The sequence below is a fragment of the Zootoca vivipara genome, chromosome 9 (genome assembly GCF_963506605.1).
Source record: "Zootoca vivipara chromosome 9, rZooViv1.1, whole genome shotgun sequence".
NCBI classification, from domain to species: domain Eukaryota; kingdom Metazoa; phylum Chordata; class Lepidosauria; order Squamata; family Lacertidae; genus Zootoca; species Zootoca vivipara.
In genome coordinates this window covers 54446317-54473563 of record NC_083284.1, presented here as the reverse complement: position 1 = coordinate 54473563, position 27247 = coordinate 54446317, and the positions used below count along the sequence as shown (strand labels likewise).

Sequence of the window (27247 nt, the reverse complement as noted above, 5' to 3'; positions counted from 1 at the left end):
TGCTTTACAATACATGCATGCATGCCTTACTGGGTCCCTCTCTGCACTTGATCACTGCACAGTTGACTGGCTGCACCAAGGATGTGAGAACTGATTCGCCTGGAAAGCATTTGCATCCGAGGCGGCGCGAGGGTTGATGCAGCTTCCAGCGGAGAGGAAATATCCTCTCCTCCCAGCCCTCGAAACGGCGACGTTTCCCCACACGCGCGTGCATCAAGTGTTCCCTATCGCTTGATGGACGCGTGTGCTCAAGTGTCGCCCTTCTGAGTGCAGCTCTGCCGGCCTCCTGCAGGATCTGAAGCCGGCACCGGCCCAATCTTGCCCTGGCGCCCTAAAAAATGAATGAATGAATGAATGAATAAATAAATAAATAAAGGCGAGATCCCTGACTCTTTGATGGTGGGGGTGGGGGAAACACCCACCCAACGCCTTGGTGCCCCTTTGACCCGTAGCTGCCGGAACCCGCCTCCCGCCTCTCTGGCATTGGCTGCTCAGCGCGGCCCCTTCCAGGGGCGGTTGGCTCGTGGCAACGCCACTCACCCTGCCCTGACCTCCCCTTCCCCGGCCGCTGTCAAAGTTGACCGCCGGGCGCTGCGTTGCAATGGAGAGAAGGGAAGAGGAGCAACAGCACCCGCTGCGGGGGAAGGAGGCGGAGGCGGAGGAAGAGGAGAAGGGAAAGGAGGAGGAGGAGGAGGAGGAGGAGGAGGAGGAGGAGGAGGAGGAAGGAAAGCGGGGGGATTGAGATCGCGCCTGTCCCAGCTGCTGGAAACAAGCGCCGCTGATCCGCGCTGAGCCCCGCTCGCCTGGTGGCGGCTGCGCGCCCACGAGAAAAGCCGATCGCCCCCATAAATGTCGCGTTGCTGCTGCTGCTGAGAGGGAGACCCCGGCCACCCCCAGCGGCTCCTGGACGGGTCTGGGAGCGGCGGAATCAGCCGGCAGAGCAGGGAAAGGTGGTTGGGTGCCCTCTGCCTCCGATCCTGCAGAGCCCCGAGGCTGAGCAGCCGATCTCTCCCTCCCCCTCCCCCTCCCCCCCCGCCTCGGCAGAGCTTCCGTTTCTCTCCACTCCCCCCGCCGCCTCTCCCTGCTCCTCCCGGCCTCTTCCCGATCCTCCCCAGCCATGACCATTCCGGTTTTCACCTCATAAAGATGGCGGTGTGGGATCACTGCAACCTTTAGACTCATGACTGTCAGAAACATCGCCTCCATTTGTAATATGGTGAGTATTACTTGCTCGGCCTGGCTGGGGGCGGGGGGGGGCACGGGGCGGGGGAGGAGGCGGGGGAGAGAGCAGCACAATCCTCCCCCGCACCCACACAACACACACACACACTTCCGCCTCTCCACTCCCTACAACCCACCCAGATGGGGAGATCGGAATCCACAGAAAGGTGTATGCAGAGGACAAGGCTCCACTCCCCCCCCCCCGCCCCGAATTGGTTGCCAGAATTTCAGGCTTGCAATCCTGGGCCGCCCAGTAGGACTTACTCCCGAGTAATCATTCCCAGGATCGGGGCCATTTTGGAAGCTGCCGAAGTCTGGAAATGCAGGCGATCTCTCTGCTGATCCGGTGGGCGGGGTGCTGGGGGTGGGCATCCGAACCATGTGTGGGGAGGAGGGGGGCGTCCTTGAAAGTTTGCACATTGTTGCTTTTTTTGCACAGGAGAATACCGGGTGCACAGTGTTAGGTGCGGATGAGCCAGGGATCTGAATAACTGGGTTTTGGAAACAAGGGAGGAATTATTTTTTCAGCCTGCAAACATGTTGGGCAGGTTCAAACATGAACATGTGATTTCCGCCTGGGCAGTGCTAGTCCCTCAAGGAAGCATGTGCTCCAAAGGAACTGGTCCAAATGAGAGTTGTTTAAGCTTCTGTGAATAAGCCAAGGTAAGAGATGTGGCCTTCAATCTGCCTCTCTTTTGAGTGAAATGAATAAGTCAGGAGTTAGATGCAGGGCTTTGATCAGTTTTGCTCTTCTTTGCCTAGAAATTTAGATAACCATGAGGTTTTTGTATTAAACTTCTTGCTGGAATGTGTCAACATTTTCCAAACGTTTTTCTCCTTTGTAAATTGGCAGCTAGGTGATAAAAAAAGTGTTATTTATCTGAAGGGTGGAGGAGAGACAATGCAAACTAGTTGCGAGAAAACTTGTACAGTACAGTAGTATCTCTTTAATGAATTGCAATATTTTGCAGGGTGTGGGTATAAGTGTGGTTTTTTTTACCAAAGGGTGAAAAGTCACTAGGTCCAGTGAGTCATCTCCTTGTGTGTCTGTAGGGAACAGATTGTGTGAAAAACAACTACAGTACTTAGATCTTACCTGCTGTACCAGTGTGTACATGCTTAGACTGGAGGGCATCAATAGCTAGGGTGGTCCCGGCCTGCAGGAAAGAGGCAGTGGTAGAAACCACTCCTTAAGAAACCGTCCCTGCTCTCAGAAAATCTAAGTGAGTACCCGTCAGTTGCTTACCCCCCCCCCCTTCTTGGGCAAGGTTCTTGAGCGGGTGGTCGCGGATGAGATCCAGGCACTCTTGGAAGAAACTGATTTTCTAAATTCATTTCAGTTGGGGCTTAGGCCCCGTTTTGGCACTGAAACTGCTTTGGTCGCCCTGTATGATGAGCTCTTGTCAGGAGAGAGACAGGAGAAATGTGCCCTTGTTAATTCTCCTTGACCTCTTACCGGCTTTCAATACCATTGCCCATGGTTTCCTTCTGGAGTTGCAGTCCGCCTTAGAGTGGGTGGCACCACTTTGCAGTGGTTCCGGTCCCACTTGGATGGTCGTTCACAGAGGGTGATGCTTGGGGAACGTTCTTCCGCTCTGTGGAACCCTCATTGTGTGGTTCCTCAGGGCCAGAACTCACCATGAACACTTCCCTTGTTCTCTTATGCAATGACACTCAAGTGAGAGGTGCCAGAACTGAGCTTTCGTGTGCATACATGGTATCTGATGAAGTGTGCATGCACACGAAAGCTCATACCAAAATAAAAACTTAGTTGGTCTTTAAGGTGCTACTGAAGGAATTTTTACATTCGTTTCTGTGTTAGTGAAAAGGCAGTCAGCATAACATGGGTGGTTTTGGGTTTTTTTTTGCTCTTCCCTTCATGTGCTGTTTGATGATTCTGTAGTTGGAAGAGCGATAACAGAGACTCCTTTCTTCCTTTGAAGCGGTAGGAAGCCTCCTTGAAACAGGGGGTGGGGCACAGAGAAATTCCTCACTGTTTTTTTTGCAGTGCAAAAACATTCTTGGGATTTCTTTGTTGGGGCAAACAAAAATCAGACCTGTTTGGGTCCCATGGAAGCTCTTGTCCCCCTCCCCCATCCTCAGTTTCAGCCTCAATTCCAAAAAGCTCCATGGCTCCACTGCCCCCCTGCCACAAACAAAAAACAAAGCACAACAATAACAACATCCCAGGCATGAGAGAAGGCTTTGTGTGTGTGTCGCAACAGAACAATGGCCTTTGATGAGTTGGAACAGAGACTAAATGGGGCAGAGCAATGGCTTTTATATTTGTACAGTACACCACATCCCTCATTGCCCTCCATCCAGACAAGCACACGGACCTATTCCAGACAGGCAGAAGCATTCAAGGAAGGCTGGTGAAGGGCTTGGTTCGAGAGGATTTGTAGCCTGGAGAAAGTCCCAAGGGTCTGTGTTTTCTCCATCCCTGGGATAAAAAGTAAAATAAAATTACATAAAAAAGAAAAATAATGCTGGGAGCCAATTCTGACTGCTGGGGCTTTTGATTGCCTGTTTAGGGCCCCAAAATCTTCAGTCAAAATGTTTGCTTCATTAGTGGCAAAAATTAACTTGTATTTAAGGAGAGGTGGGAAAATTGGCTTTGACTATGGCATTTGAAACTGGACTGTACTCTTTTCATTTCTATGTTTTGTATTTTTGTGTTTGTATATTGCAAACCACCCTGCGTTGTTGGAAGAAGGGCGGTATAGAAATTTAATAAATAAAAATATTAAGAATAAAAGGAAGTATCCAAGTACAATATGTGAAGCCATTCCTCAGAACATCTTTCTGTTTTAGTTTACGTATATCCCCCCCTTATTTTCAGGTTCTTGCAAGAGCAGCTAGTTACAGTCACTATATTCCCTCCTTGCGGTGAGCCTGCATGTCCCTTGCTGATGATGTCATATGCACTGTTCATCAGTGTTGGCCAATGGAGCCTTCCTATAGCATAATGCACCTCTCAGCCTGTGGGGTCTTGACTCTCCTGGGGTCACTTGCAAGGCTATTTGAGAGTCCTGAGCACGATCCCCTCCTCTTTCTTGCCAATACTTTGTTGAAGCGAGTTTTCTCAGTTGCCTCCATTGCCAGAAACAGCCCTACAGGGAATTGTGCCCTGGTCCCCAGTCACACCCAGCTAAAAAGGTTGAGAATTCCTGGAATAAGCGATACTACATATTTAAGAAACCATGTTTTGACTGGGAGGAAAGAATCCTGGACTCTGCTATTGATTTTTGTTTTCTTTCACTTGGAAACATTATGTTATCATGTGCACCTGAAATGAATACTGTAAATTGAGAATTAACGCTGGGGAATTAGACATATCGAATTTGCTTTGTCAGAGCGACCAGAAGGATCCTTGTTTAGTTACCATTGGCTGCCTGAAGATTATCATTTTTACAAGAGCGAATCCTCATGATGGAGAGCATTTATACCGGTCCTGAGATGGCAGAATTGATTCGAACACTTTTGGGTATATAAGGATGAAGCTTGTAATTCCGACAGATAAATCAATAAATCTGTTTCCCAGCATATTAAGTAGAAAGGAGGTGTGTCCCCCCCCAACCAAAAAGAAAGGATTGTTCATGTCAAGGATATTGGGGCTCATCCAGACTTTCTTTTGCACAATGCTTTCCAGGCACAGGTCTGTGAGAGCTTCATGTCTGAGCAGTTGAACCTGATTGCTGTTTGCTCTGATTCAGCAGTAAAATATGCATTTTCCCAGAGAAAGTGCCCCCCAATGGCTCAGAAATGCAACTTTAAAGCCTAGACCTTCATCCTGAGTCAAAGCAACAACATTTTGTGGCTGGGCACAACTAGATGGATCATTAGAAAGCAGATAGCAAGGTCGTGAGGGCTTTGGGGTTTATTTTTAAATACAAAGCTGAAAGACAAAAAAGAAAGAAAGAAAAAATAGTTCCTCTTGTGACTCAGGGACATGTCAATTTGCATGGCGAGGCCCCGAGCCCCCCCCCCCCAATTCCTTAGCTAATGAAACACACGGACACCAATGTTTTGGGTTAATGGGATAAATTAGGCCACAACTTTATTGGTTACAGATGTGAGCGGGTTTGGCTTAGGCATTGGAACTGAACCGACTCTATCTGATTCCTGCCCATCACGCAGGTAGTCTCATAAGGGTCAATTGTGTACATCAATTGCGAGCCCCCCCCCAGGGTCCCTGATGGGGTCGTGGCATGGCCCTAGCCTAGCCCATACCTGGGCTTCGGACAGGAACCACACCCCTGGACCCAGGCTAAGATGTGCACAATATATGGGGAGACCTCTGGCCTCATTGCATGCCCAAAGATGTCACCAACTGGATAAAGGAGACAGGGAAGCCCTGAGCCATTTAAATTCATTCTAGGTTCCTTTGGGAGTCCAGATTTTGAAGTAGTTGGGAAAAGAAAAAGGACAAAGATAGGCCTCTCCCAAGTACAGCAGCCAGACCTGGTGTTTGGTGCCAGCTTTAGAAATACTCGCTCAAACTTATTTGTATTTACTTTTGATATCTTTGAATCTTGTGGCTAGGTCAAGTGATAACTTGCTGAAAATGTTTCCGGCTTGAGGAAGAGTTAGCATACTGGTGCTAGCGCTCTAGTAGATTAGTCCAAACTGTAGATTAGTCCAAACTGTAGATTAGTCCAAACTCACGTAAGCTTTGTCTGCAAACTTCTTAGAAGGAAAACCAAGAAGCAGTTGGGTGGCAATTGTGGAATCTCTTTCCACGATTTCTAGTCATGATGGCAAGGGTGATCCCTTGCATGTTGGTGATGTCTGAAGTGGAGGACAAGGTTCTGTCCCTGCTCGTTCTATGTGCAGAAACTGATCAGTCTGACAATTGAATTTTAGGATGTGCTGTTGGCATCCATCTGTCTTGAGAGACAATGTGTAGACACCATCCATTTAAAGCACACACCCCAAATCCTGGAAACTGTAGTTTACCCCTCAGAGATCTGTAATTCCTAGCACCCTTAAACTACAGTTCCTAGGAAGTTTTTTGTTTTTTTTGTGGGGAGGGAGCATTTTAAATGTATGGTGTGCATGCAATCTAAGTCTGATAAAAGCAATGCTCCAGTGTCTTCCACTGCACCTGAGGATGGTAGGTTAGTTTAGGGGACAAAGGGCAGGCCTGCTCTACCTTCCAAAATCCTATCACTGCCTTCCAGAATCTGCCACCTGAGGCAGCCACCTTATTCTGCCTAATGGTAGGGTTGGCCCTGGATGATAGTTATATGGAACCCTTGAGTTTGGAGATTGCATGCCACTGGATACCAGCTGATGGGAACAACTGGGAGCAACAGTGGGAGAGAACTATTGCTCTGTTGGCCACTGTGGGATTCTGGACTAGATGTGCTTTTTGGGTTGGACTAGATGGCCCTTGAGGTCCCGTCCAACTCTGCAATTCTATGATCCGGCAGGGCTTTTCTGATGTTCTTGTGGTGTGTTGTGACTTGTTTCCCAGATCCTCTGCAGCACATTTCTCTGCATCACTCATAATCTTCCAGTTCAGCAGCTTCAGATTCTATAAGTTAAGCGGTTGCTGCAGTTCAGCTGCAGAGAGAGAGAATGAGAGAGAGAGAGAAAAGGAAAAAGAGAGAGTGATTGCTGCCATATATAATCTTCTCCACCTGCAGTAATCTGGCTCTTCTTCCCACACTTCAGTCCTCCCTGGGATTCTGAACAATAGCTAAAATTATCTGTTTTGAGTTCAGTGCCAAATTTCAACATGTCATAATAGCTCCTGATGCTGTTGCACACATTATAGCAACTTGAGATGCCAATTTGTTTCCAATGCTTGTCAATCCCTGCAATGAGAATCTGTGACTTGAATAAATCCCTCTAATGATTGTGATTCTGTGTTGTATACTTCTGGGCATTATTTTTCATATATTATTATTATTATTATTATTATTATTATTATTACCCCATCTTTGAAAAGTGTATGCCCTGATTTTTGGATGCATAAAAAGCCTGGCAGCTGCACCTCAAAGTTTTAGAATTTTGCAGTTACAGGGTTGATAGTGGTAGCTCCTAGCAGCAAGCACGATGCTAGTTTTTTTTGTAGAAAAAGAAACTGAATGAGTGGACTACAGTACTTGAGCACCAAGGGCAGAGTTATAGGTGCAGTCTATAGGTCTGGAAAAAGCAAGCCTGTTCAGAAGCAGGAGAGGAGCAAAAAATTGATTCCTTGCAATATACATCTACACTGCAATTATTATTATTATTTACTAAATTTGTATACTGCCCTATCCTGCAGGTCTCAGGGCAGTTACAACATAAAAACACAATATTAAAAATGCAAAATATATAATAAAAACAAAAACAACCCAATAACCCCCCCCCCCACAACCCATTTTAAAAGCCCATTGGATGTCAATCAGCCAAAGAGAGAAATTTTTGAAAACACATGACTAATGAATAAACTGCTGGAGAATGAGTGTAGGCATGTGTACACAAACTGTGTGTGTGTGTGTTAGAGAGAGAGAGAGAGAGAGAATATGAAAACTTCAAAAACAAATAGAAACTGACAATGCAAACCTCAACAAGGGAATAGAATGACAAGTAGCTGCAGGGGCAGAAAAGCAGCCACTCACAATTGTAAGAGAGATCACAAAAGTGGGAGAAGAGGACCTGACCTACATCTCTGTATTTAGCAAGTTAGCAAATGACATCAGTGAGAGAAGAGGGTCTCTGTGAAATGGTTTATTTTAAGACATGAATCTGTCAGATGGTTTACAAGCTAGTAAAAGCAGTGTACAAGCTACACAGCAGCCACAAGGCGTGTGCATAAAGTATCCTATACTTTCAAGCCCTCTTGCATAAAAAGAAATATTTCCAGTGCTGGTAGACACTTGCTAAGAGACACAGGAATCTAGACCACAAAGAACTTTATAGGGTACCAACAACACCATAAATTCGGTGCAATAAATAACAAGAAGCCAGTACAGCTGCTGCAAAATGACAAATACAATTTTGTATGAAGTTTTGTTGCTCCACACCTGAGCTACGGAATTCTCCTTCTGAACTCTTCAGGCCCATCCCTATGTATAGAGACCAAACTACATGTCAGGGGGTTGTTGCGGCTAATCTCGAGTAAAGGCGCTCCACTGTCTTTAAGAGTTTTATTGTGCATACTATTTACAGTGCAGAGATAACAGAAAACATGACCACCTAGTTCGATTCAGAACCCGGCAATGGCTTCCGCCTGCTTTTTAGCCAGCATAAAAGCCTGGGCACCCCAAAACGCCACCCCTTCGCCCTACGTGTGGGCGCGTGCCTCAATTCGGGCGCCCGAAGGAGAGGTCTCCCCTCTTGCTGGCTGGGGCGGCGCCTGGGCTTCGGCGTCTCACTGAGCCCCTCATCGGCTGACCCTCAACCAGAGCGGTGCCAAGGCTCTGATGCGTCTCTGAGCCCCTCCCGCACGCTCTGTTCCCCATAGCATTGCCAGGGCTCAGACGCCTCACTGAGCCCTCTCTCCATTCCGCTCCATTCCTCATTCCCTCCTCCTGACTCGCTGCTCATGCTGTCGCTGGGTGAAGTGATGGTCAAGATGAGGGGGGAGGAGGGAGGGGGAGGTTCCCTGTAGGGAGTCCCCCTGACACTACATGTAATCCTAAATGGGTATAAGCAATGCATTCCATATGCATGTCTTTTATTCTTTAAGCTGCAAGGTTGCCTGACCATGGTGTGTTTAGGGAAGGCGATCTTAATCTCTTCCCTCAGGTGCATTTGCAGTCCCGCTGAACCTCCCCCAAATCTGGTGTTAACCCCGAAAGGTGCGGTCCCATTGAAAGTTTTGTGTCATAGATCGACCCTTTCAAAATCAGTAATCCTGGTACACTTTGCAGCAATGGAAAGTTAGGTCAACTGGACTCTGGGAATGCTTTTCCTTTGTCAGGGCTGATGGCAGCATGATGGATGTGTTGGATAAAAAAATTCCTTTCACCTGATCCTCCCTGGGATGCAAATGATATAATTTGAAATACACATTCATAGTAGCTCAGCTCCTGGGCAACTGGAGTCACCCACAATGGATTGTCTGCCTTTCCTTTGCCCTCTTCAGGAAAGGCTCAGGTGTCTTGGGGAACTGAGATGTTCTGTGTGCCTGACGAAATTCAATACAGCCCTTTGTTTTCAATGGGAACGGCTGGGATGGGATATGCAAAAACATCTGCAGCCTAAGGTTCAAAAATAAGGAAAGTGTTCCGGCACATGAAACTTTAAAAAAGAATCAAACCCAAATGATTGTGAGTTTTATTACTAGCTGCCAACTGCAAGCAAGTTGATTTACATTTCAAGCCTACAAGCTCTCCACAATTATCTCTTCTGATTTTCATTCAGCCGTTCCAGCTCTCAGAAAGCATTTATTTTACTGGGGAAAATCAGAGTCGCTGCATTCATCCAAGCGAGAGAAAAACATTGCCTCTCTCCCAACCCCTGCAAATCAAGCAAATAGAAGGGCTGATAAGGAAATGTTAGATTAGTTTGCAGAAATGGATGAAATCAAGTAACATCAAAAAAACCCTGGGGAGGGCCTGTTTATTTTTTGTATATTGCTCTGTCTGGGAACCAGATGATGACAGGTTAATGGATGCAGAGTGAGAGATTTCTTTGGCAATCCATTCCCATGTCATGTGTTGGAAAGAATGGATCCTGTGCTCTGTTTCCAATTTAAAATCAATGGGGCTTGCATATGCTTCTCGGCATGCTGGATAGCAGCCTTTTTCTCTTAACAAGCATTTTCAATGGGATGTTCGGTTTTCAGAGAGTTCATGGCAGCCTCATGTCATTGGCTGAGTGGCACTTTGGCTGTAAGTATTGGGAAATGTCTAAAACACTTCAGACAATCCATTTGCCACAGCTTTGGGGGAGGGCAGCAGAAAGTGACCTAACCTTTCAGGATATTTCTCAGACTTGTGTCATATTTTAACCTGGAACTAAAATAACTGCCTGTTTCTTTTCCCTAGGGCACCAATGCCTCTGCTCTGGAAAAAGACATTGGGCCAGAGCAATTTCCAATCAATGAACACTACTTTGGACTGGTCAATGTAAGTATTACTGCTGCAGTGTCAGTTTCCGAAAACATATTTTATGACTTGCCTTGTCGCACCTCGGTTACTACATCAGTTACATGTTGTAGAATACAGAAAGCCTGCAACTTACATGCATTTAACTTGTGCACATTCAGCTTTACGTGCGTGGCCGATGATGATGATGATAGCAGAAAGGAGAAAATACCAAGGCAAGGGAGATAGGATATTGGATGTTGCACTTAGCTGCACTTCATTGTCCGCTCTCTCCCGTCCCCACTTTTCTTTTGCAGTTTGGAAACACGTGCTACTGTAACTCCGTCCTGCAAGCCCTATATTTCTGCCGGCCCTTTCGGGAAAATGTGCTGTCCTACAAGGCCCAGCAGAAAAAGAAGGAAAACCTCCTGACTTGCCTGGCGGACCTTTTCCACAGTATTGCCACGCAGAAGAAGAAAGTTGGAGTGATTCCACCCAAAAAGTTCATCTCGAGGTTACGAAAGGAGAATGGCAAGTATAGACTCGCGCATCCTGTCAGACGGCGGCCCTGATTCCAAACCATTCTGGAAGGCTGCCGAGAGAGGAGAGGAGGGAGGAAGGAGTGGGTGTCCTCGCAGATATGCCTATGCTTTCTGGGCAGTTCTGCTGTTCAATCCTTTGCGTCGCCTCGAGACAGAGTCCAGAGAAGGGAGTAGAGACAGTAGCTGTGAGGCCCAATTCTTCCCTGTTGAGGACAGGCAGAAGTTAGAACAGTCGTAACTTGGAAGTCAAACAGAATCCGTTCTGGAAGTCCCTTTGACTTTCAAAGCATTCAGAAGCTCCTGCAGTCAACTGGAAGCCCCATCGGATGTTTAGCTTCCAAAAATAGTTCGCAAACCGTCTGTGTTCGCAAACAGTCTGTGACGTTCGGGAGCCAAAATGTTCGAGAAGAAAGCTGTTTGAAAACCAAGGTGTGACCGTACTAGAGTTCTCTCTAGGCAGTGGGGGCTGCTCAGTCTTCCTTGCTGCACTGCTCAGAGCCTCAGAGAAAGAGGGGGAGATGCAATTCAGAGGGTGAGGTGGCTGTTCCTTCAAGGGTTCCTCCTTGCTTGCTTGTGTGCTCTCCCTGGGCAGTCTTGCTGGGCCCAGATTCTCCCTGCCACACCAGAGACAGAAGGTGAGTGAGGGGAAAGAGGCAGAAATAACCACCAAGGGAAACGACAGGTGGGGCCCTCCCCCATGGTTGGAGGTCAGTGCTGTTGGCCTCTCCTAAGGTATAGGCCCTTGGAGGTTCCCTCGCTACGAGAAGCCAAGTTACAGGGAACCAGGCAGAGGGCCTTCTCGGTAGTGGCACCCACCCTGTGGAATGCCCTCCCACCAGAGGTCAAAGAGAACAACAATTACCAGACCTTTAGAAGACATCTCAAGGCAGCCCTGTTTAGGGAAGCTTTTAATGTTTGATTTCTGTATTTTAATGTTTTGTTGGAAGCCGCCCAGAGTGGCTGGGGGAACCCGGCCAGATGGGTGGGGTATAAATAATAAATTATTATTATTATTATTATTATTATTATTATTATTATTATTATTATTGGCAGTTGCCCAACAGCACTGACCCCAGACTCCAGCCACAATGCCAGAAGCCATGAAAATATATGCCATCCTCCTGGTTTGTTTGTTTTTACAGATCTCTTTGACAACTACATGCAACAAGATGCCCATGAATTTTTAAACTACTTACTGAATACCGTCGCTGACATTCTGCAAGAGGAGAAGAAGCAGGAAAAGCAAAACGGCAAACTGAAAAACGGCAACATGAACGAAGCGGAAGAGAACAACAAGCAAGAACTCACCTGGGTGCATGAGATTTTTCAGGGAACGCTGACTAATGAAACGAGATGCTTGAACTGTGAAACTGTAAGCACTGGGCATGTTGGTGTTTTCTTGAAAATAGTTAGATTACTTTATAACAGCTTGTGGAGCTAAATATGTTGCTTTATGAAGCTGTTGAAGAAATATGAGTGTTTCTATGGAGTAAATTGTCTATGTATATTTATTTGGGGCTTTGGATAACTTTGGTTAATACCCCCCCCCCCAAACCTGGTGTTGAATCTTCCTTAGACAAGGACAAATTATTCCCCAACCTTGTCTCTTTACATACAAATATGGGAAGCTGCATTATACTGAGTCCGACCATCTAGTTCAGGGATCCCCAAACTGCGGCCCTCCAGATGTTTTGGCCTACAACTCCCATGATCCCTAGCTAACAGGACCAGTGGTCGGGGAAGATGGGAATTGTAGTCCAAAACATCTGGAGGGCTGAAGTTTGGGGATGCCTGATCTAGTTCAATATTGTCTGCACTGAATGGCAGTGGGTTTCCCAAACTTGGCTCTCCAGCTGTTTTTGGACCACAAATCCCATCATCCCTAGCTATCAGGACCAGTAGTCGGGGATGATGGGAACTGTAGTCCAAAATCAGCTGGAGACTCAAGTTTGGGAAACCATGGTCTAACACTAACGCACCAATCCAGATGACCTCATCACACAAACTGCTAATTCATTGTTAAGGCCCCAGGTTTTCACTTCTGTCACTAATGGAAATTTGGCGGGGGGGCCGTCTGGATCAAGGCTGTGGTGCAGGGTGGGGGAAGGATTAGACCCATTTTCCCAGCATTGCAGCCCCAGTCCAAATTGGGGTGTGTGAAGAGAGCCACTGTTGGACACTCTAAATGCAGAGTTCCAGCAGAACAAGCTTGGCCCTGGGAAAGACTTACCAGAGCTTGAAAGAACCCACCTCTGTGACAGCCACTGTTCTGGATGAGCCTCACAACCGAAAGGCAGAGATGGGCACAGACAGAGCCCAGGGTGTGCTCTTGACGGTAGCTGAAGCTACATGGGAGGGAACCCCACACCTGCCCCCTTTCATTCCACGATGCAAAGCAGCCTTCTGTGTCCCAGAGGCAGTGGTTCGGTTAGATAATTTTAGACTTAATTGTCTTGGCTTAGATAATCTTGTAGATGGTAATGCGCATTACTTCAAAATGCGGTAAGCTGGCACTGCTATGTTTGCTGGGCCGCCCTGCTCATTCTGTGGAGTGGTCCTTGAACGTCTGCCCTCAAGTCCTGCCCTGTTTGTGCCTTCCTCAGATAGCAAGCCAGAATTATCTGACTATGCTAAAGTCCCGCTGAATCAGTGACTCATGCAGGAAGGGAATGAGTAGAGTACTTTGAGTGAGTAGTTCAGATTCCCCGGAGCCCCTAATGATGGAATTAATTAATTTTTTTTCCTCGTTCAGTAGTGGGCCTGTCGTCGCACACTAGCGTGCCCTGGAAAACAATTTGGTAATTAATGGATTAGATGAAGACAATCTCTTATAATTGCATCGCTAATATCGTATCGTGCCGTTTTGTGCTTCAGCTTTTTGATGAGGGTATATTAGGATCATTTATGTAACGGTGTGCAAGTCAAAGGACATTGTGACCTTTTTTATATTCACTGTGAAGTAATCACTCTTATTCATATCTTAGAAATAGGGTGAGAAACAGAATGTGTTTTCGAGGAGGCAGGGAGGTTCACAAGAGGGCTGAGATTTGGATGGATCTGGGCCTCTTAGGTGGAGCCCGATAGCAGCCCCTTTTTCCAGGTTGACTGGCTTACCCCTCAACCTGAAAAACAGTCAGAAATATGACTTATCATCTGAATTGTCATTGTCAGATTTGGGGCAAGGTAAATCCTGACTAAGATTGATAATATGCTTCTTTGCGCAGTTTAGCTTTTTGGATTAAGTTGCATGCTGTGCTAAAAGGGTACTATGTGAGAAACAGACAGCCCTGGATCCAGATTCCATGTGTCAACACATAATTACTGTATTTATGAGATTTTGCCATAATTAGTTTCTTGAAATAGGCAAATATCTTTCAATATAAAGTAGTTACAAGGTATTATTTCTGCTGTGGCTACCTGTGACAAGTAATGCTTGTTGCTTGAAGCAATCTGTTTCTCCCCTTCAAACAGGGGGGGAAGGATCTAGTGGCAGCAGTATAAGCAAACATACAAAAGGGATTTTATTCTCATATCCATGTTCAAAGTGACTCATATAATGGGTTTCAGCAGGACAAACTCTGGAATGAAGAACTTTCATCCCACAAATCTCTTCCCAACAGTTGAGCCTGTATCTACAGTTAATTCCCAATCTTAACAAAAGCAAAAACAAAACTTCTGCGGCTATAGTTTTGCTGATGCCAGCGGCATTATGGTTACACAAGCATCTCTTAAAGCGCTTCACAATAGGAGCAAGAGAATCTGTAATTGGATCAAAGCGATGGCACTAGAGAGCAGGGATCCACATTTAGGTCTGATCTACTTATAACAGTACTCACAACTCAGAGAAATTGAAAAGAGAGGCTTTTAAAACAGCCATAGCTCTGCCATCCACCCAGCAATAACTCTCAAGAGAAGTCACATTTGGTTCTTGTGGTAAGGAATGGAGGGGAGGTCAGAAAAATGGAGGCGAGGCTGGTAGGGAGCCCCAGTGTATTGGAGGGCGTCTTTGGAGCATTGGTTGTGAGAGGTGCGGTAGGAATTTCTCTAACTTATCAGGTCCAGAGTTGGAGGGTATTCTTGGCCCTTTCCTGGATAAGCACATAGCAGCAGTGCTGGAGTTTATGCAGACTCCTCTTTTCGGAGAAGGTGGATTTCATTGTGGTTTTATAACTTATAGGACTGATTATTGCACTGCTCTTTACTGGGGAGCACCACCGAGGACAACTCTGAAGCTGCAGTTGCTACAGAATGTTTGCTCTGGCACAGGGAAGTAAGGTCATATGCAACTGATATTGCAGGCTTCTTCTGCTCAATTCAAGGTGCTGGTCTTCTATTTGCAATACTGTATTCACAACCTGTGGCCAACATCCTAGAATCATAGAGTTGGAAGAGACCACAAGGGCCATCCAGTCCAACCCCCTGCCAAGCAGGAAACACCATCAAAGCATTCTTGACATATGCCTGTCAAGCCTCTGCTTAAAGACCTCCAAAGAAGGAGACTCCACCACACTCCTTGGTAGCAAATTCCACTGCTGAACAGCAGTATAAAAGCCTTTGAAAACTGGCTAGGGTCGATGGAAGTTGTAGTCCAAAACCACAAGAGAGCACCAGGTTGGCAGAACCTGCTCCAGACTGCCTCTCAAAATATGAAGTTCAGTACACAAACCATGCTTAGGTATCCCGTCATAGAGCTGCAAGAGATTAAAATGCCTCCTTTTCCCAAACTGCTTTCAAAGACAGGACCATTCAGCTTCACAACTTCAACCTAAACTTTTTAATAACTTGTTTTGGTCTACTCAGCTGCCCCACTGCTTAATTCTTTCTGCAATGTTGGCATCTTCTTCTAGGTTTTGATGTTGTGCTGACATAATGGGAGGCATTTGCTTGCTGGTGCAGCTAGTCTATTATCAAGCTGTTGGTTGTGCAGTGCTCAGAAATATTATTGCCTCCTATTTTTGTTGCAGGTTAGCAGCAAAGATGAAGATTTCCTCGATCTCTCTGTTGATGTGGAACAGAACACATCGATTACACATTGCTTAAGGTAAATGAGCAGCTGCAGAAATGTGTGTTGAAAAAAAGTGGGAGCAGGTTTTTGCTATCTGATCATTTTAGATTAGTGGGATTTGAAAGGAAGAGCAGCATGGGAGTTACGGCATGATATGGCATGATTCAAATCAAGAAATATAAATGGAACTTTTTTTGGAAGGTAGGAATATAAATCAATCCTGCTGCAATTGAATATTCAGGAAGAAACTACAGCTTTTCAATCTTTCAATTGCTTACTCCAGGGAGGTTCCACTGAAGGCAGCAGATTTACTCTGGAGCAAATAGCTTGAGAATGGTGTGCACGCATGCATAACATGTACTTCTTGGGAAAGTAATCTAACATCTGTCAATCAAAGGGCTTACTGAAGAATAATATGGAGCATTTATCCCAAGTATTAGAAAACTTTATTTATCACAGCGGTTCATCTGAAAGAAGTTGTTAAGCATCCATTAGGTCCCACTGAATTAAATACAACTTTGAATTTAGATTTACCAGAGAGATTTACCAGAGAGATTTACCAGAGAGATTTACCAGAGCTACACTGAACTAACAAAGCCAGTGGAAGTGATGATATTCCAGCTGAACTATTTAAAATTTTAAAAGATGATGCTGTTAAGGTGCTACACCCAATATGCCAGCAAGTTTGGAAAACTCAGCAATGGCCAGAGGATTGGAGAAGATCAGTCTACATCCCAATTCCAAAGAAGGGCAGTGCCAAAGAATGCTCCAACTACCGCACAATTGCGCTCATTTCACACGCTAGCAAGGTTATGCTTAAAATTCTACAAGGCAGGCTTAGGCAGTATGTGGACCGAGAACTCCCAGAAGTGCAAGCTGGATTTCGAAAGGGCAGAGGAACCAGAGACCAAATAGCAAACATGCGCTGGATTATGGAGAAAGCTAGAGAGTTCCAGAAAAACGTCTACTTCTGCTTCATTGACTATGCAAAAGCCTTTGACTGTGTCGACCACAGCAAACTATGGCAAGTTCTTAAAGAAATGGGAGTGCCTGATCACCTCATCTATCTCCTGAGAAATCTCTATGTGGGACAAGAAGCTACAGTTAGAACTGGATATGGAACAACTGATTGGTTCAAAATTGGGAAAGGAGTACGACAAGGTTGTATATTGTCTCCCTGCTTATTTAACTTATATGCAGAATTCATCATGCGAAAGGCTGGACTAGATGAATCCCAAGCAGGAATTAAGATTGCCGGAAGAAATATCAACAACCTCAGATATGCAGATGACACAACCTTGATGGCAGAAAGTGAGGAGGAATTAAAGAACCTTTTAATGAGGGTGAAAGAGGAGAGCGCAAAATATGGTCTGAAGCTCAACATCAAAAAAACCAAGATCATGGCCACTGGTCCCATCACCTCCTGGCAAATAGAAGGGGAAGAAATGGAGGCAGTGAGAGATTTTACTTTCTTGGGCTCCTTGATCACTGCAGATGGTGACAGCAGTCACGAAATTAAAAGACGCCTGCTTCTTGGGAGAAAAGCAATGACAAACCTAGACAGCATCTTAAAAAGCAGAGACATCACCTTGCCGACAAAGGTCCGTATAGTTAAAGCTATGGTTTTCCCAGTAGTGATGTATGGAAGTGAGAGCTGGACCATAAAGAAGGCTGATCGCCGAAGAATTGATGCTTTTGAATTATGGTGCTGGAGGAGACTCTTGAGAGTCCCATGGACTGCTAGAAGATCAAACCTATCAATTCTTAAGGAAATCAGCCCTGAGTGCTCCCTGGAAGGACAGATCGTGAAGCTGAGGCTCCAATACTTTGGCCACCTCATGAGAAGAGAAGAATCCTTGGAAAAGACCCTGATGTTGGGAAAGATTGAGGGCACTAGGAGAAGGGGACGACAGAGGACAAGATGGTTGGACAGTGTTCTCGAAGCTACGAACATGAGTTTGACCAAACTACGGGAGGCAGTGCAAGACAGGAGTGCCTGGCGTGCTATGGTCCATGGGGTCACGAAGAGTCGGACACGACTAAACGACTAAACAACAACAACACACTGAACTAAGAGTGCAATTTAACACATCTTTCCGAGTTCAGAACCTGCTCGAGCCTTGTTATCAGTTGGGTCCAAGACTTAGCAATACTTGGAAGTCAAAGTATTTGCCTGCCTGTGCATGTACACACACAGACACACACACGCATGCATGCATGCATTCTCTCTTGGGTTTATTGCTTCAGCTCTTTAGGCAGGTGACTGCATGAGTCCATCTACATGAAACATAGTTCTTACCTAAGGGATCACATTCTCTTCTGCTTCCCATCATGAGACGCAAGTTCTATCCCAAATGCTTATACAGTTGTACCTTGGAAGTCAAACGGAATCCATTCCAGAAGTCCGTTCAACTTCCAAAACGTTCGAAAACTAAATTGTGGCTTCTGATTGGCTGCAGGAAGATCCTGCAGAAGCCGCGGAAGCCCTGTTGGACATTCAGGTTCCAAAAGAATGCTCACAAACCAGAACAATCACTTCTGGGTTTGTGACACCCGGGAGCCAAAACGTACGAGTTCAAGGGCGTTTGAGATCCAAGGTATGACTGTACTTGAACAGGCCTGCAAAATTCGTGATCAAACAAGCTGAAGGCACCCAATCGTGTTTGCAACCCACTGAGGGTTTTTCAGATGGACCACATTCCCTTCTGGGCATTGTAGTTTTCAGGGGCAAGATGGGGCCAGAGACAAAAGTAACAGAAGCGATGAATGGAAGCTTTACCTTTGGGCTGTAGGCTGGTTTCTGCACAAACCCGCACACCCCATTGTTCTCCATCCAGGCAACCAAGGGGCATTGTCTGAATTCAAGGACACATTCCATCCAAGCAAGAGCACTCAAGTAGGGGATGAAGTAGAGCTGGTGGAGGGTGTGGCTGAAGGGGGACTGTGGCCTGGGGAGAGTCATATGGGATGCATGGAGACCTGAATTTGGCCTCTGAGTCTGAGGCTCTCCACCACTGGATTAGTGGGTCATACATTCTGTTCTCGGTTGTCCCATTTTTGTGTGGGAATCTGGATGTAGAGAAGCACTCTCAGTACCATTTCCACCGTTGTTTGTCTTCCTTATCCTGGAAACTCATCAAAGTCTAAGCATTCCCAGAAGAGTACTTCAGGACTGGACTACTGTAGTGCACTCTACGTGGGACTTCCCTTCTGCTTGGTCCGGAAAGTGCATGGCATCATTTTATAACCTTTGTGAATGTTAATGGCACTTGTTTACTTCTTAAATTTCCCTCTTGTCCTTCTTCCCAAATGGGCCCTGCAAAACCAACACCAAAGTAGCAAAACAATATAAACAAAAATAAAATATTTGAAACTTTTAAAATAATCCAAAATGTGGTTTTTTTGTTGTTTCTGTTTTTACCAATCAAGATCATATAAAAAAATGTACAAGAGTCAAAAACCCTCAAAGCTAATAATTTCAAGGTTGCCAGGAACAGCATCATCCATCCATCAAATGCCTAGATAAACAGGAAGTGCCTTCCAGGTGTGCTTGCATCTTTTTTTGGAGACATGCTATGGCATAAATGACAACGATATGGATCTGTTATCTTCGCTTCAATGTTATGGCCCCTTCTATTTTTACGTGATGCATTCTGGTGGGCAAGATGTGTACATTTTCCTGTTTCATGTGTTTTTTATAACTGTTTCAAATTATTAAAATTTACAAATTGCTTTGCAAGCTCACCTTTTCACCTTTATTAAGATTTTGGATTCACTGTACTTAACCCCTTGTAAGAGTACGAGCTCTTAACGTAGAGTGATATCAAATCACGTCTGCCCGTATGTGCAATGGAAATGAACCTTTAGCTGGCAGGTTTCCCCAAGTGTATTTTGGAAATTATAATTGCCATGTTTGAGAACAGAAACTGCATTGTTTGACCTTAATTGTATAAACAGTGTTGAGCTGGAAAGAGAAATAAGTAAACGGGAGCTATTTCAGAGGCAATTGCTCAATTAGTCTTACTTCCCTTTAATACTACAGTAAACTCAACTTCCTCTTAGTTATCATTGGCTGAAAAAGCCCTTTTGTGTTTAAGCCTCCAAACATAGTTCTTTTCCTCTGGGCATCAGTGCTGGCATTAAAAGAGGAATTCATAAAATAACACAATAAATTATATATCAATTATTTTTATTTCCACGAGGACAGCTGGTTCTGTCGGTTTTACCTCTCTCTCTATTTTTTCTTTCTTAGAAAAACATTTGCCCCCTGAATAAACCAACACCTCCAGCATATTTCTGTCTAAGAGAATAGTTTATACGTATAGTTTTTATCCAGAAATTAGACGTGTGGGAATATCTTTTATTTTAGTTAGGTCAAAAATGAAGTAATCTGTCATCTGTTGAATGTAAAACAAGCATTTCTTATGCCTGTGGAAACCACGCTTCAATAAAATTTGAAGAGCAGAATGAGTGCCTATCTGTACTATACATTTAAAGCAGCAACACAGTACTTTAAAGAATCCTGCTTTCCCTAAAAGAATTATGGGAACTGTAGTGCGTCAAGGGTTCTCAGAGATGTTGGGAGACCCCTATTCCCCTCACAAAACTATAATTCCCAGAGTTCTCTGGAAAGAGGGATTGAGAGTGAAAGCACTCTGAGAATCATAGCTCAGTGAGAAGATTAGGAGCCTCCTAACAATTCTCAGCGCCCTTAGCAGTTCCCAAGTAAGGCGATCCTGCAAGTATATTCTCTCTGACCACTGTGTTTGAGTTACAGTAAAGCAACTGTACAATCTTTTGCAACCAGCTCAGGGGGGGGGGGGGGAATTTGGGATGGGAAGTATGAAACGGTAAGAGCTGTTCCCTCCGTTGATTTTTCAGAGACTTCAGCAACACAGAAACATTGTGCAGCGAACAAAAGTACTACTGTGAAACTTGCTGCAGCAAACAGGAGGCACAGAAAAGGTAAGCAAAGCACCTTGTGGCCTGGTCCCAGTGAGGCCAGTATAAATTTTAAAGCAGTGGTTGAAATAAAACGAATTCTTATTGCTTTCAGTTCTGCAAAAAACAATAACAGAGGTGTGCCTATGTGGAAACAACGTATCAAGAATAGGGACCTGTTTATATATAGAATGGACACTTATTAATTTTACATTTTTATTATGGATATCATGGACTCCCTTTTGTGCGTATTTAAAGTATTACACTGTTGCTGTTGTTGTAGGTTTTAAAAAATAGCTTTTATAACAAATAATTGCTGGTTGCTTTTTCCCCTTTGGAAGAAAAAACAACAACCCTGCACAGGTTCTGTTCTTATCCAGTGATATTATTTTGACTTCATAGGATGAGGGTTAAAAAGCTGCCAATGATCCTTGCATTGCACCTGAAGAGATTTAAATACATGGAGCAGTTACATCGGTATACCAAGCTCTCTTACCGCGTGGTATTTCCTCTCGAGCTGCGTCTCTTCAACACATCTGGGGATGCTATCAACTTGGATCGCATGTATGACTTGGTGGCAGTAGTAGTTCATTGTGGCAGGTAAGCAGCATTCTCCTTCATTTATAAACTCTTACGCAAACCCCAAAGATCCTATCCAGCAAATGGTTTAAGTGCGCTGGACAATTCTGAACACCTTTGGGCAATTTCTAAAGCCCGCTTTAATGTTCTCCCTTCAGCATTATTAGAGGGCACATATCATGACATCCCAGTCCATGTAATTCTGATGGGGTTGAGTCCATTTGGCATGTTCTATATTGCCCTCTGCATCGTGATACCCGAAGGGAGCTAATTCAACTGTTGCTAAGGAAACTACCCAGCCACTCAGAGGAAACCTATGTTAAATACAGTGGTACCTCGGTTTAAGTACACAATTGGTTCCGGAAGTCTGTACTTAACCTGAAGCGTAGTTAACCTGAAGCGAACTTTCCCATTGAAAGTAATGGAAAGTGGATCAATCCGTTCCAGACGGTCTGCGGAGTACTTAAACTGAAGCGTTCATAAACTGAAGCGAACTTTCCCATTGAAAGTAATGGAAAGTGGATTAATCCGTTCCAGACGGTCCATGGGGTACTTAAACTGAAGCGTACTTAACCTGAAGCGAACTTTCCCATTGAAGGTAATGGAAAGTGGATTAATCCGTTCCAGACAGGTCCACGGAGTACTCAACCTGCAGCGTACATAACCCGAAATATGAGTGTAATTGGTTCTGGATGTCCGTACTTAACCTGAAGCGTACTTAACCTGAAGCGAACTTTCCCATTGAAAGTAAGGGAAAGTGGATTAATCCGTTCCAGATGGGTCCGCGGAGTACTTAAACTGAAAGTACTCAAACCGAAGCGTACTTATGGTATGACTGTACCTTCTTGCTGACAAAGATCTGAATATCCCCAGGCCTGTCTTGAAATTCTGTTTTATGGCAACGAGAATAAGACAGGCTGCAGTGACAGTGGTGGTCGATGAATGAGTACTGATTTGAAACTCTGGAACATAGATTTTAACTGAGGGAGTGCTATTTTTAATGCAAATAAGTTTAAAGGGAATTTTTTATTTCATCTACTGTGTCTGCCCCTTGGTGCTGATGCAGTATAAGTTGATGTAGTAAATTCTGCTGTCTGGGCTTTGACCACAGTAAAGATTGATACTTCATTAAAGAAAATAAATCCTGTGCAGAAGAAGCAATATAATTTCCTTTAGTCAGTGCTTTTTTCTGAAAAATGTTTAGCAGTACTCTCATATTCCTACTCATATTGAAATACTGCCCCTCAATGAGGCCAAACTTAGATTCACAAAATGTTTAGGGGTATGCGTACCCCTGCATCCCCCAGAAAAAAACCATTGCCTTTAGTACTCAGGAGTGCCCGTCAGTTTGGAAACAAAACAGGACCACCTAAAAATAAGGATTTCTGCACCCAAAAATGTGGTTTCTACATATTTGGGGTACTACCTAGGTATGCAGGTGTATAGAAGCTTGTAAATTAAATTATTATTATTATTATTATTATTATTATTATTATTATTATTATTACCCAAGCCTTAACATCTTATAGACAATACCCTGAAGGGGAGAATTATAGTTGCAGGGAATGCAACTTTTATGTCTAGAAGGTTGACTCAGTTGTGTCCTTATTCTTTTTTATTTATTTAATGGTGTTTCTTTTCTTTTAGTGGACCTAATCGTGGACATTATATTACCATTGTGAAAAGTCATGGCTTTTGGCTATTGTTTGATGATGACATTGTAGAGGTCAGTATACTTGTTCCTGGGATGTGGCTTATAGCTTGAAGGTTAGTTCCTCCCCCCGCCATATAAGAGCAAGCCCCCAATACTGGAAAACATCAAAACCAATGGGACGTATGCAAGGATCCTATTTTTTTAATTACCCTCAGGTGTTCATTGGAGCCTAATCTCACATATGCAACAGAGCAAGGTGGCAGAATAGATGGAATCCCCTCCGGGTGTAGATAGAGGATTCCGTTTTTAATTTTCTCCCTACTTTAAAAAACTCTCCACCAATAAAAAACGAGTACAGCAGCCCTGAGATAGAACTATTTTCTTCGATATACGGAATTTCTCCAATATACGGTGGAAGGAATTCAATGTAGCACCTTGGCATTTGTTCCATTGGCACAAGCTTTTTTGCTTGCCAGATTGAATGATCCAGCCCACTCCTCCCTCCACACACTGTTCTGGGGGGTTCTCCTGACCCCCACAAGCTAATTTTAGTTGCATATAGCATAATCAGCCCAATATAAAATGGGGAAAAAATTAAAAGTAGAATAATAACCAGTTACCTGCTTCATAAATGGAACATCATTGCAAACAATGATTCTTCCCCGCCCTGTTCCCCGATGTTTCTTGAAGACCTGTTCATGCCAACTTTTTCAAGATGAGCCAGTCATTTGTATGATTATTTTATATTGTGTATATGGTATTTTATGTTTTGTTGCTTATTTTCCTGTACACAAGCCTAATATTTTATATGGAGGGCTTGGTCTATAAATATTTTTGAATAAATAAATAAAATCTCCCACAAACTTGGGAGTAAAGGGCACATGATAGATTTGAAAAATAAAAATGATGGTTAATACAGAAGGGCCCTGCTGTGACAGGATGCAAAATATATTTGAACCAAGTGTCTGAAACCTGAAGGCAGCTAGGATTACCTAGGCCTTTAGCTATCTGGACTTGCTTGGTGTATGTTTGTATACCCAGTTGTATCACATAGCCTACCTGCTCATTGTCTTGCTGAAAGGATTAGAGGCACTTGCTCACCAAAGAAATTGTAGTCAGTAATAAGTTGAACAAAGGGTCTTTATATGAAGACTAGTATCATGAAGCCCGTTAAATTAACGGGTGCTAGAACAGACCTGTTGCTCTAGCAACCTCGGGGACATGCGCAGAGCGCATCCCGCCGCGTGCCTGCGCACACCCACCGCTGCAACAGTTCCGCCCGGCCGTCCGAAGTCTTTGCGCTCCAAGTCCCAACGGCTGTCCGCGGGGCACATGCGCAGTAGCGCAATCTCACGGACACAGGGACTGGACGCAGAGACACTTGCACTTTATTATAAAGGATAGAGGGGACTTGGATGGAAAAAATTTAATTGATGTTCTTTCTCAATTGGACAATGCAAAATAAGCATGCCCTCCAAAAGTTTGTACTGCAAGTCACTCCAACCACAAACAGGAGAAAGATCTCAGCTGTCTGAAGCTATTGCAGTAACTTACCAGCTTCTGTGTATTTTAAAGGTAGGTTTATCTCCTAAGTGTTGCATAAATTGAGAGTTTGGAAGGAGCTGGACAACCATTTTGCCATCTTGTCTAAATTTCTAACAGAAATTTCCCTTGGGCAAATCCTATTTGTTTTGATATTGTTACATCCATTTCCTTAATTTTTCTCCGTTAACATTTTGATTGTTTTACCTTTGCAGAAAATCGATGCGCAGGCTATTGAAGAATTTTATGGTCTGACCTCTGATATATCAAAAAATTCAGAATCTGGATATATTTTATTTTATCAGTCAAGAGAGTGACTTGGGAAGACGCTGACTTTTTCCACCCCGAGAGGAGAAACTGACCAACACTGTTAACTGACTTCCGTGTAGACTAATCCAATACAGTGTGACAGTGATAAGCTCATGCCGAAATTGTGAACAAAGACTCTCCGCCTTTGACTGGAAGATCTTTTTTCTTTAGTCTGATTCTCATTAACTACTGCAAGAACAAATTTATACAGCTCGTGTTCATTTGTTGAATCCTGCTGAACTCAGCTATAATGTGGCCTAGATGTTTGCACCACGCACTAAGGACCATTTGTTGTCTGTTTCTAAAGAACCATTCCTTTAGGCTAGTGGTTTTCAGACCATGTTTTGAGGAACCTTGGGATTCCTGAGATGCCTATCAAGGGTTCCTCAATGAGAAGATGCAATAGTAATGGTAGACACCCATTCCTTAATGGCAGCTTGCCTGCAGCTACCAATCTTCATCTGTAAAGGGCAGCTGGGCTGTGTCCTAGGAGGCACTCTCACCGTTCACACAGGCCAGTAGTGAGCCCCAGGAAACCTAGCCAACACTCCAAATGAAATGTGCAGCCTAGAATACCCTACTCTTTTGCAAGAACTCTGGCAAATGCACAAGGGTTCCTAGGCAGAGCAATCAATGTGAAAAGTGTTCTCTTAAGTTGGGAACACTTGGGAAATTGCTGCTTTAGATACCTACTGAAATGTAACTCATATTCATGGATCCTCATTCTGTTTGGATTGTGGATTGTGTCACATGGTACTCCTCAACTAGAAAACTATTATCTCCCGATCTCCTCAAGCTTTGGGTCATTAAACAATATCAAATTGGCAACCACAAAACACAACGTCGCTCAGTCCTGTTTGAACCAAATTTCGCCAGTCTTCCTGTTTATCATGTGACAGCACAGATCAGCCAAACTGCCCCTTTGGATTCCCACCCCGTAAAAGGCTTTAGGAGATTTTGCACTGAAAAGAAAAGGGGGGGGAGTTGTTCTTCCATGTTACTTTCGCTGTGTGATGAGTGATAGTATCCTTTTATCCCAAAGAAATACCACAAAATGTCCTTGCTGTCCTGAGTTTGCACATGTCTATATGAGTATCATGCATGCAAGCAAGCATTGGTTGCACAATCCAATTAAGCAATAGCGACCAGGATCCAAAGCTCCATAGGATTTTGGTGCAGAGCTCCGTGCAAAGAGGAGATTCTCATTCTTCTTGGTGTTTGGGGATGCATCATGGGCACATAAGAGATCCTACACGCAGATCAGAACCCCTGGATTTAAGTGAATATCCATCATATTATGCAGAGCTCTGGACTTGAACAGATAGCACCGATTGCACTGAGAGCCAAATTACGTGGCATTGCACAAGGATGTTATGTACATTTGTAGCCATATGTAATAAAAATCAGTTTTTAGGTTCAATCTGTTTGTCACGCTCTAGTGTCACAAAGGCCGGAAACCTAAAGTAAATAGGACCTGCTCCAATTTCAACAACTCCCATTAAGTACAAAGAAAAGTGGTGCAAATTGGCAAAACTCTTATAGAGCTGCTGATCCAAGAGAAAGTTTCCCAGGGATGAAGGGCAGATTTTGCTCTCATCTCGAGGATATGCAGTGGTGACCAAACATGCTCCCTGGCCCAAACATTGGGTTGCCAAAGTTGTGCTGAGTGAGACTCCCATTTGAGGAAATGCGTGTCTCTGCATGCCACCAGTAGAACCTGCAATATACAAATATCTCCGGCTCTTTTGCTCATCGTATTCAGCAGGCATTTTGCTTGTTGTGTATTAATGAAGAGCATTTGGCCCTGCAGGAATTAACAGCATCAACAGCCACGAGCATTTACTAGCATGAATTTGTGTTTTAAGACTATATGAATGTTTTGAGGTGTTCCCTGTTAAGTTATGATAAATGCACTCTAGCTATTCAATAGCTGTTTAAAAATATTACTGCATAAGTCATGTTTAAATGCAAATATCAAAAGAGGAATGGGAATAGTCTCTACTTTGTGGAATTAACGGATCTAAAATTGCAGAGTTGGATTGTCTTGACACTTGTTAAGGTGCAGTGCATGGTCTTCAATCAAAATAAAAGGCAAATAAATATCCTGCAAGATATTCACGTTTACAATACAAGAAACTAATAGGAATACAATAAATGAATTGTGCAAAAGCTACTTCATGCTGACATATATCCTGGATTTGTGCAGATCTGAGTATGACTTCAAGTGAGAAAACTCCAGAAGAGATATACATCATTTTTTTCTATTTTTTTAAAAAATATGCATGTATTTATTAGGAAAGAGCCCCTTTTAGTACTTTCTGAATAGAGATCTAATTACAGTTTTACTGCTGTGCTGCTTATTTTGCCATAATTCAACACTGTTGGAACTTGCATCTTGGTTTTCCATCTGGGAATGAAAATCTTTCTTGTG

The 27247-nt window shown here is 44.2% G+C and overlaps 1 protein-coding gene across 1 annotated transcript; it reads left to right on the top strand.

The window, feature by feature from the left end:
* The first annotated feature begins 565 nt into the window (after nt 1-565).
* USP46 (ubiquitin specific peptidase 46) lies at nt 566-27247 on the top strand. The gene is made up of 9 exons (XM_035112349.2): nt 566-1216; nt 10206-10286; nt 10562-10775; nt 11929-12158; nt 15751-15827; nt 20673-20756; nt 21135-21332; nt 22959-23037; nt 24723-27247. Exons 1-9 carry the CDS (start codon nt 1181-1183, stop codon nt 24822-24824), a joined length of 1101 nt encoding a protein of 366 aa, XP_034968240.1. The 5' UTR covers nt 566-1180; the 3' UTR covers nt 24825-27247.

What these genes read in the sequence shown, in the direction of transcription:
- USP46 (XM_035112349.2), top strand. Translation starts at nt 1,181, where the DNA reads ATGACTGTCAGAAACATCGCCTCCATTTGTAATATG. An exon ending in AAACAGGAGGCACAGAAAAG is followed by an intron (nt 20,757 to 21,134) that starts GTAAGCAAAGCA and finishes TTGACTTCATAG; the next exon opens with GATGAGGGTTAAAAAGCTGC. An exon ending in GTAGTAGTTCATTGTGGCAG is followed by an intron (nt 21,333 to 22,958) that starts GTAAGCAGCATT and finishes CTTTTCTTTTAG; the next exon opens with TGGACCTAATCGTGGACATT.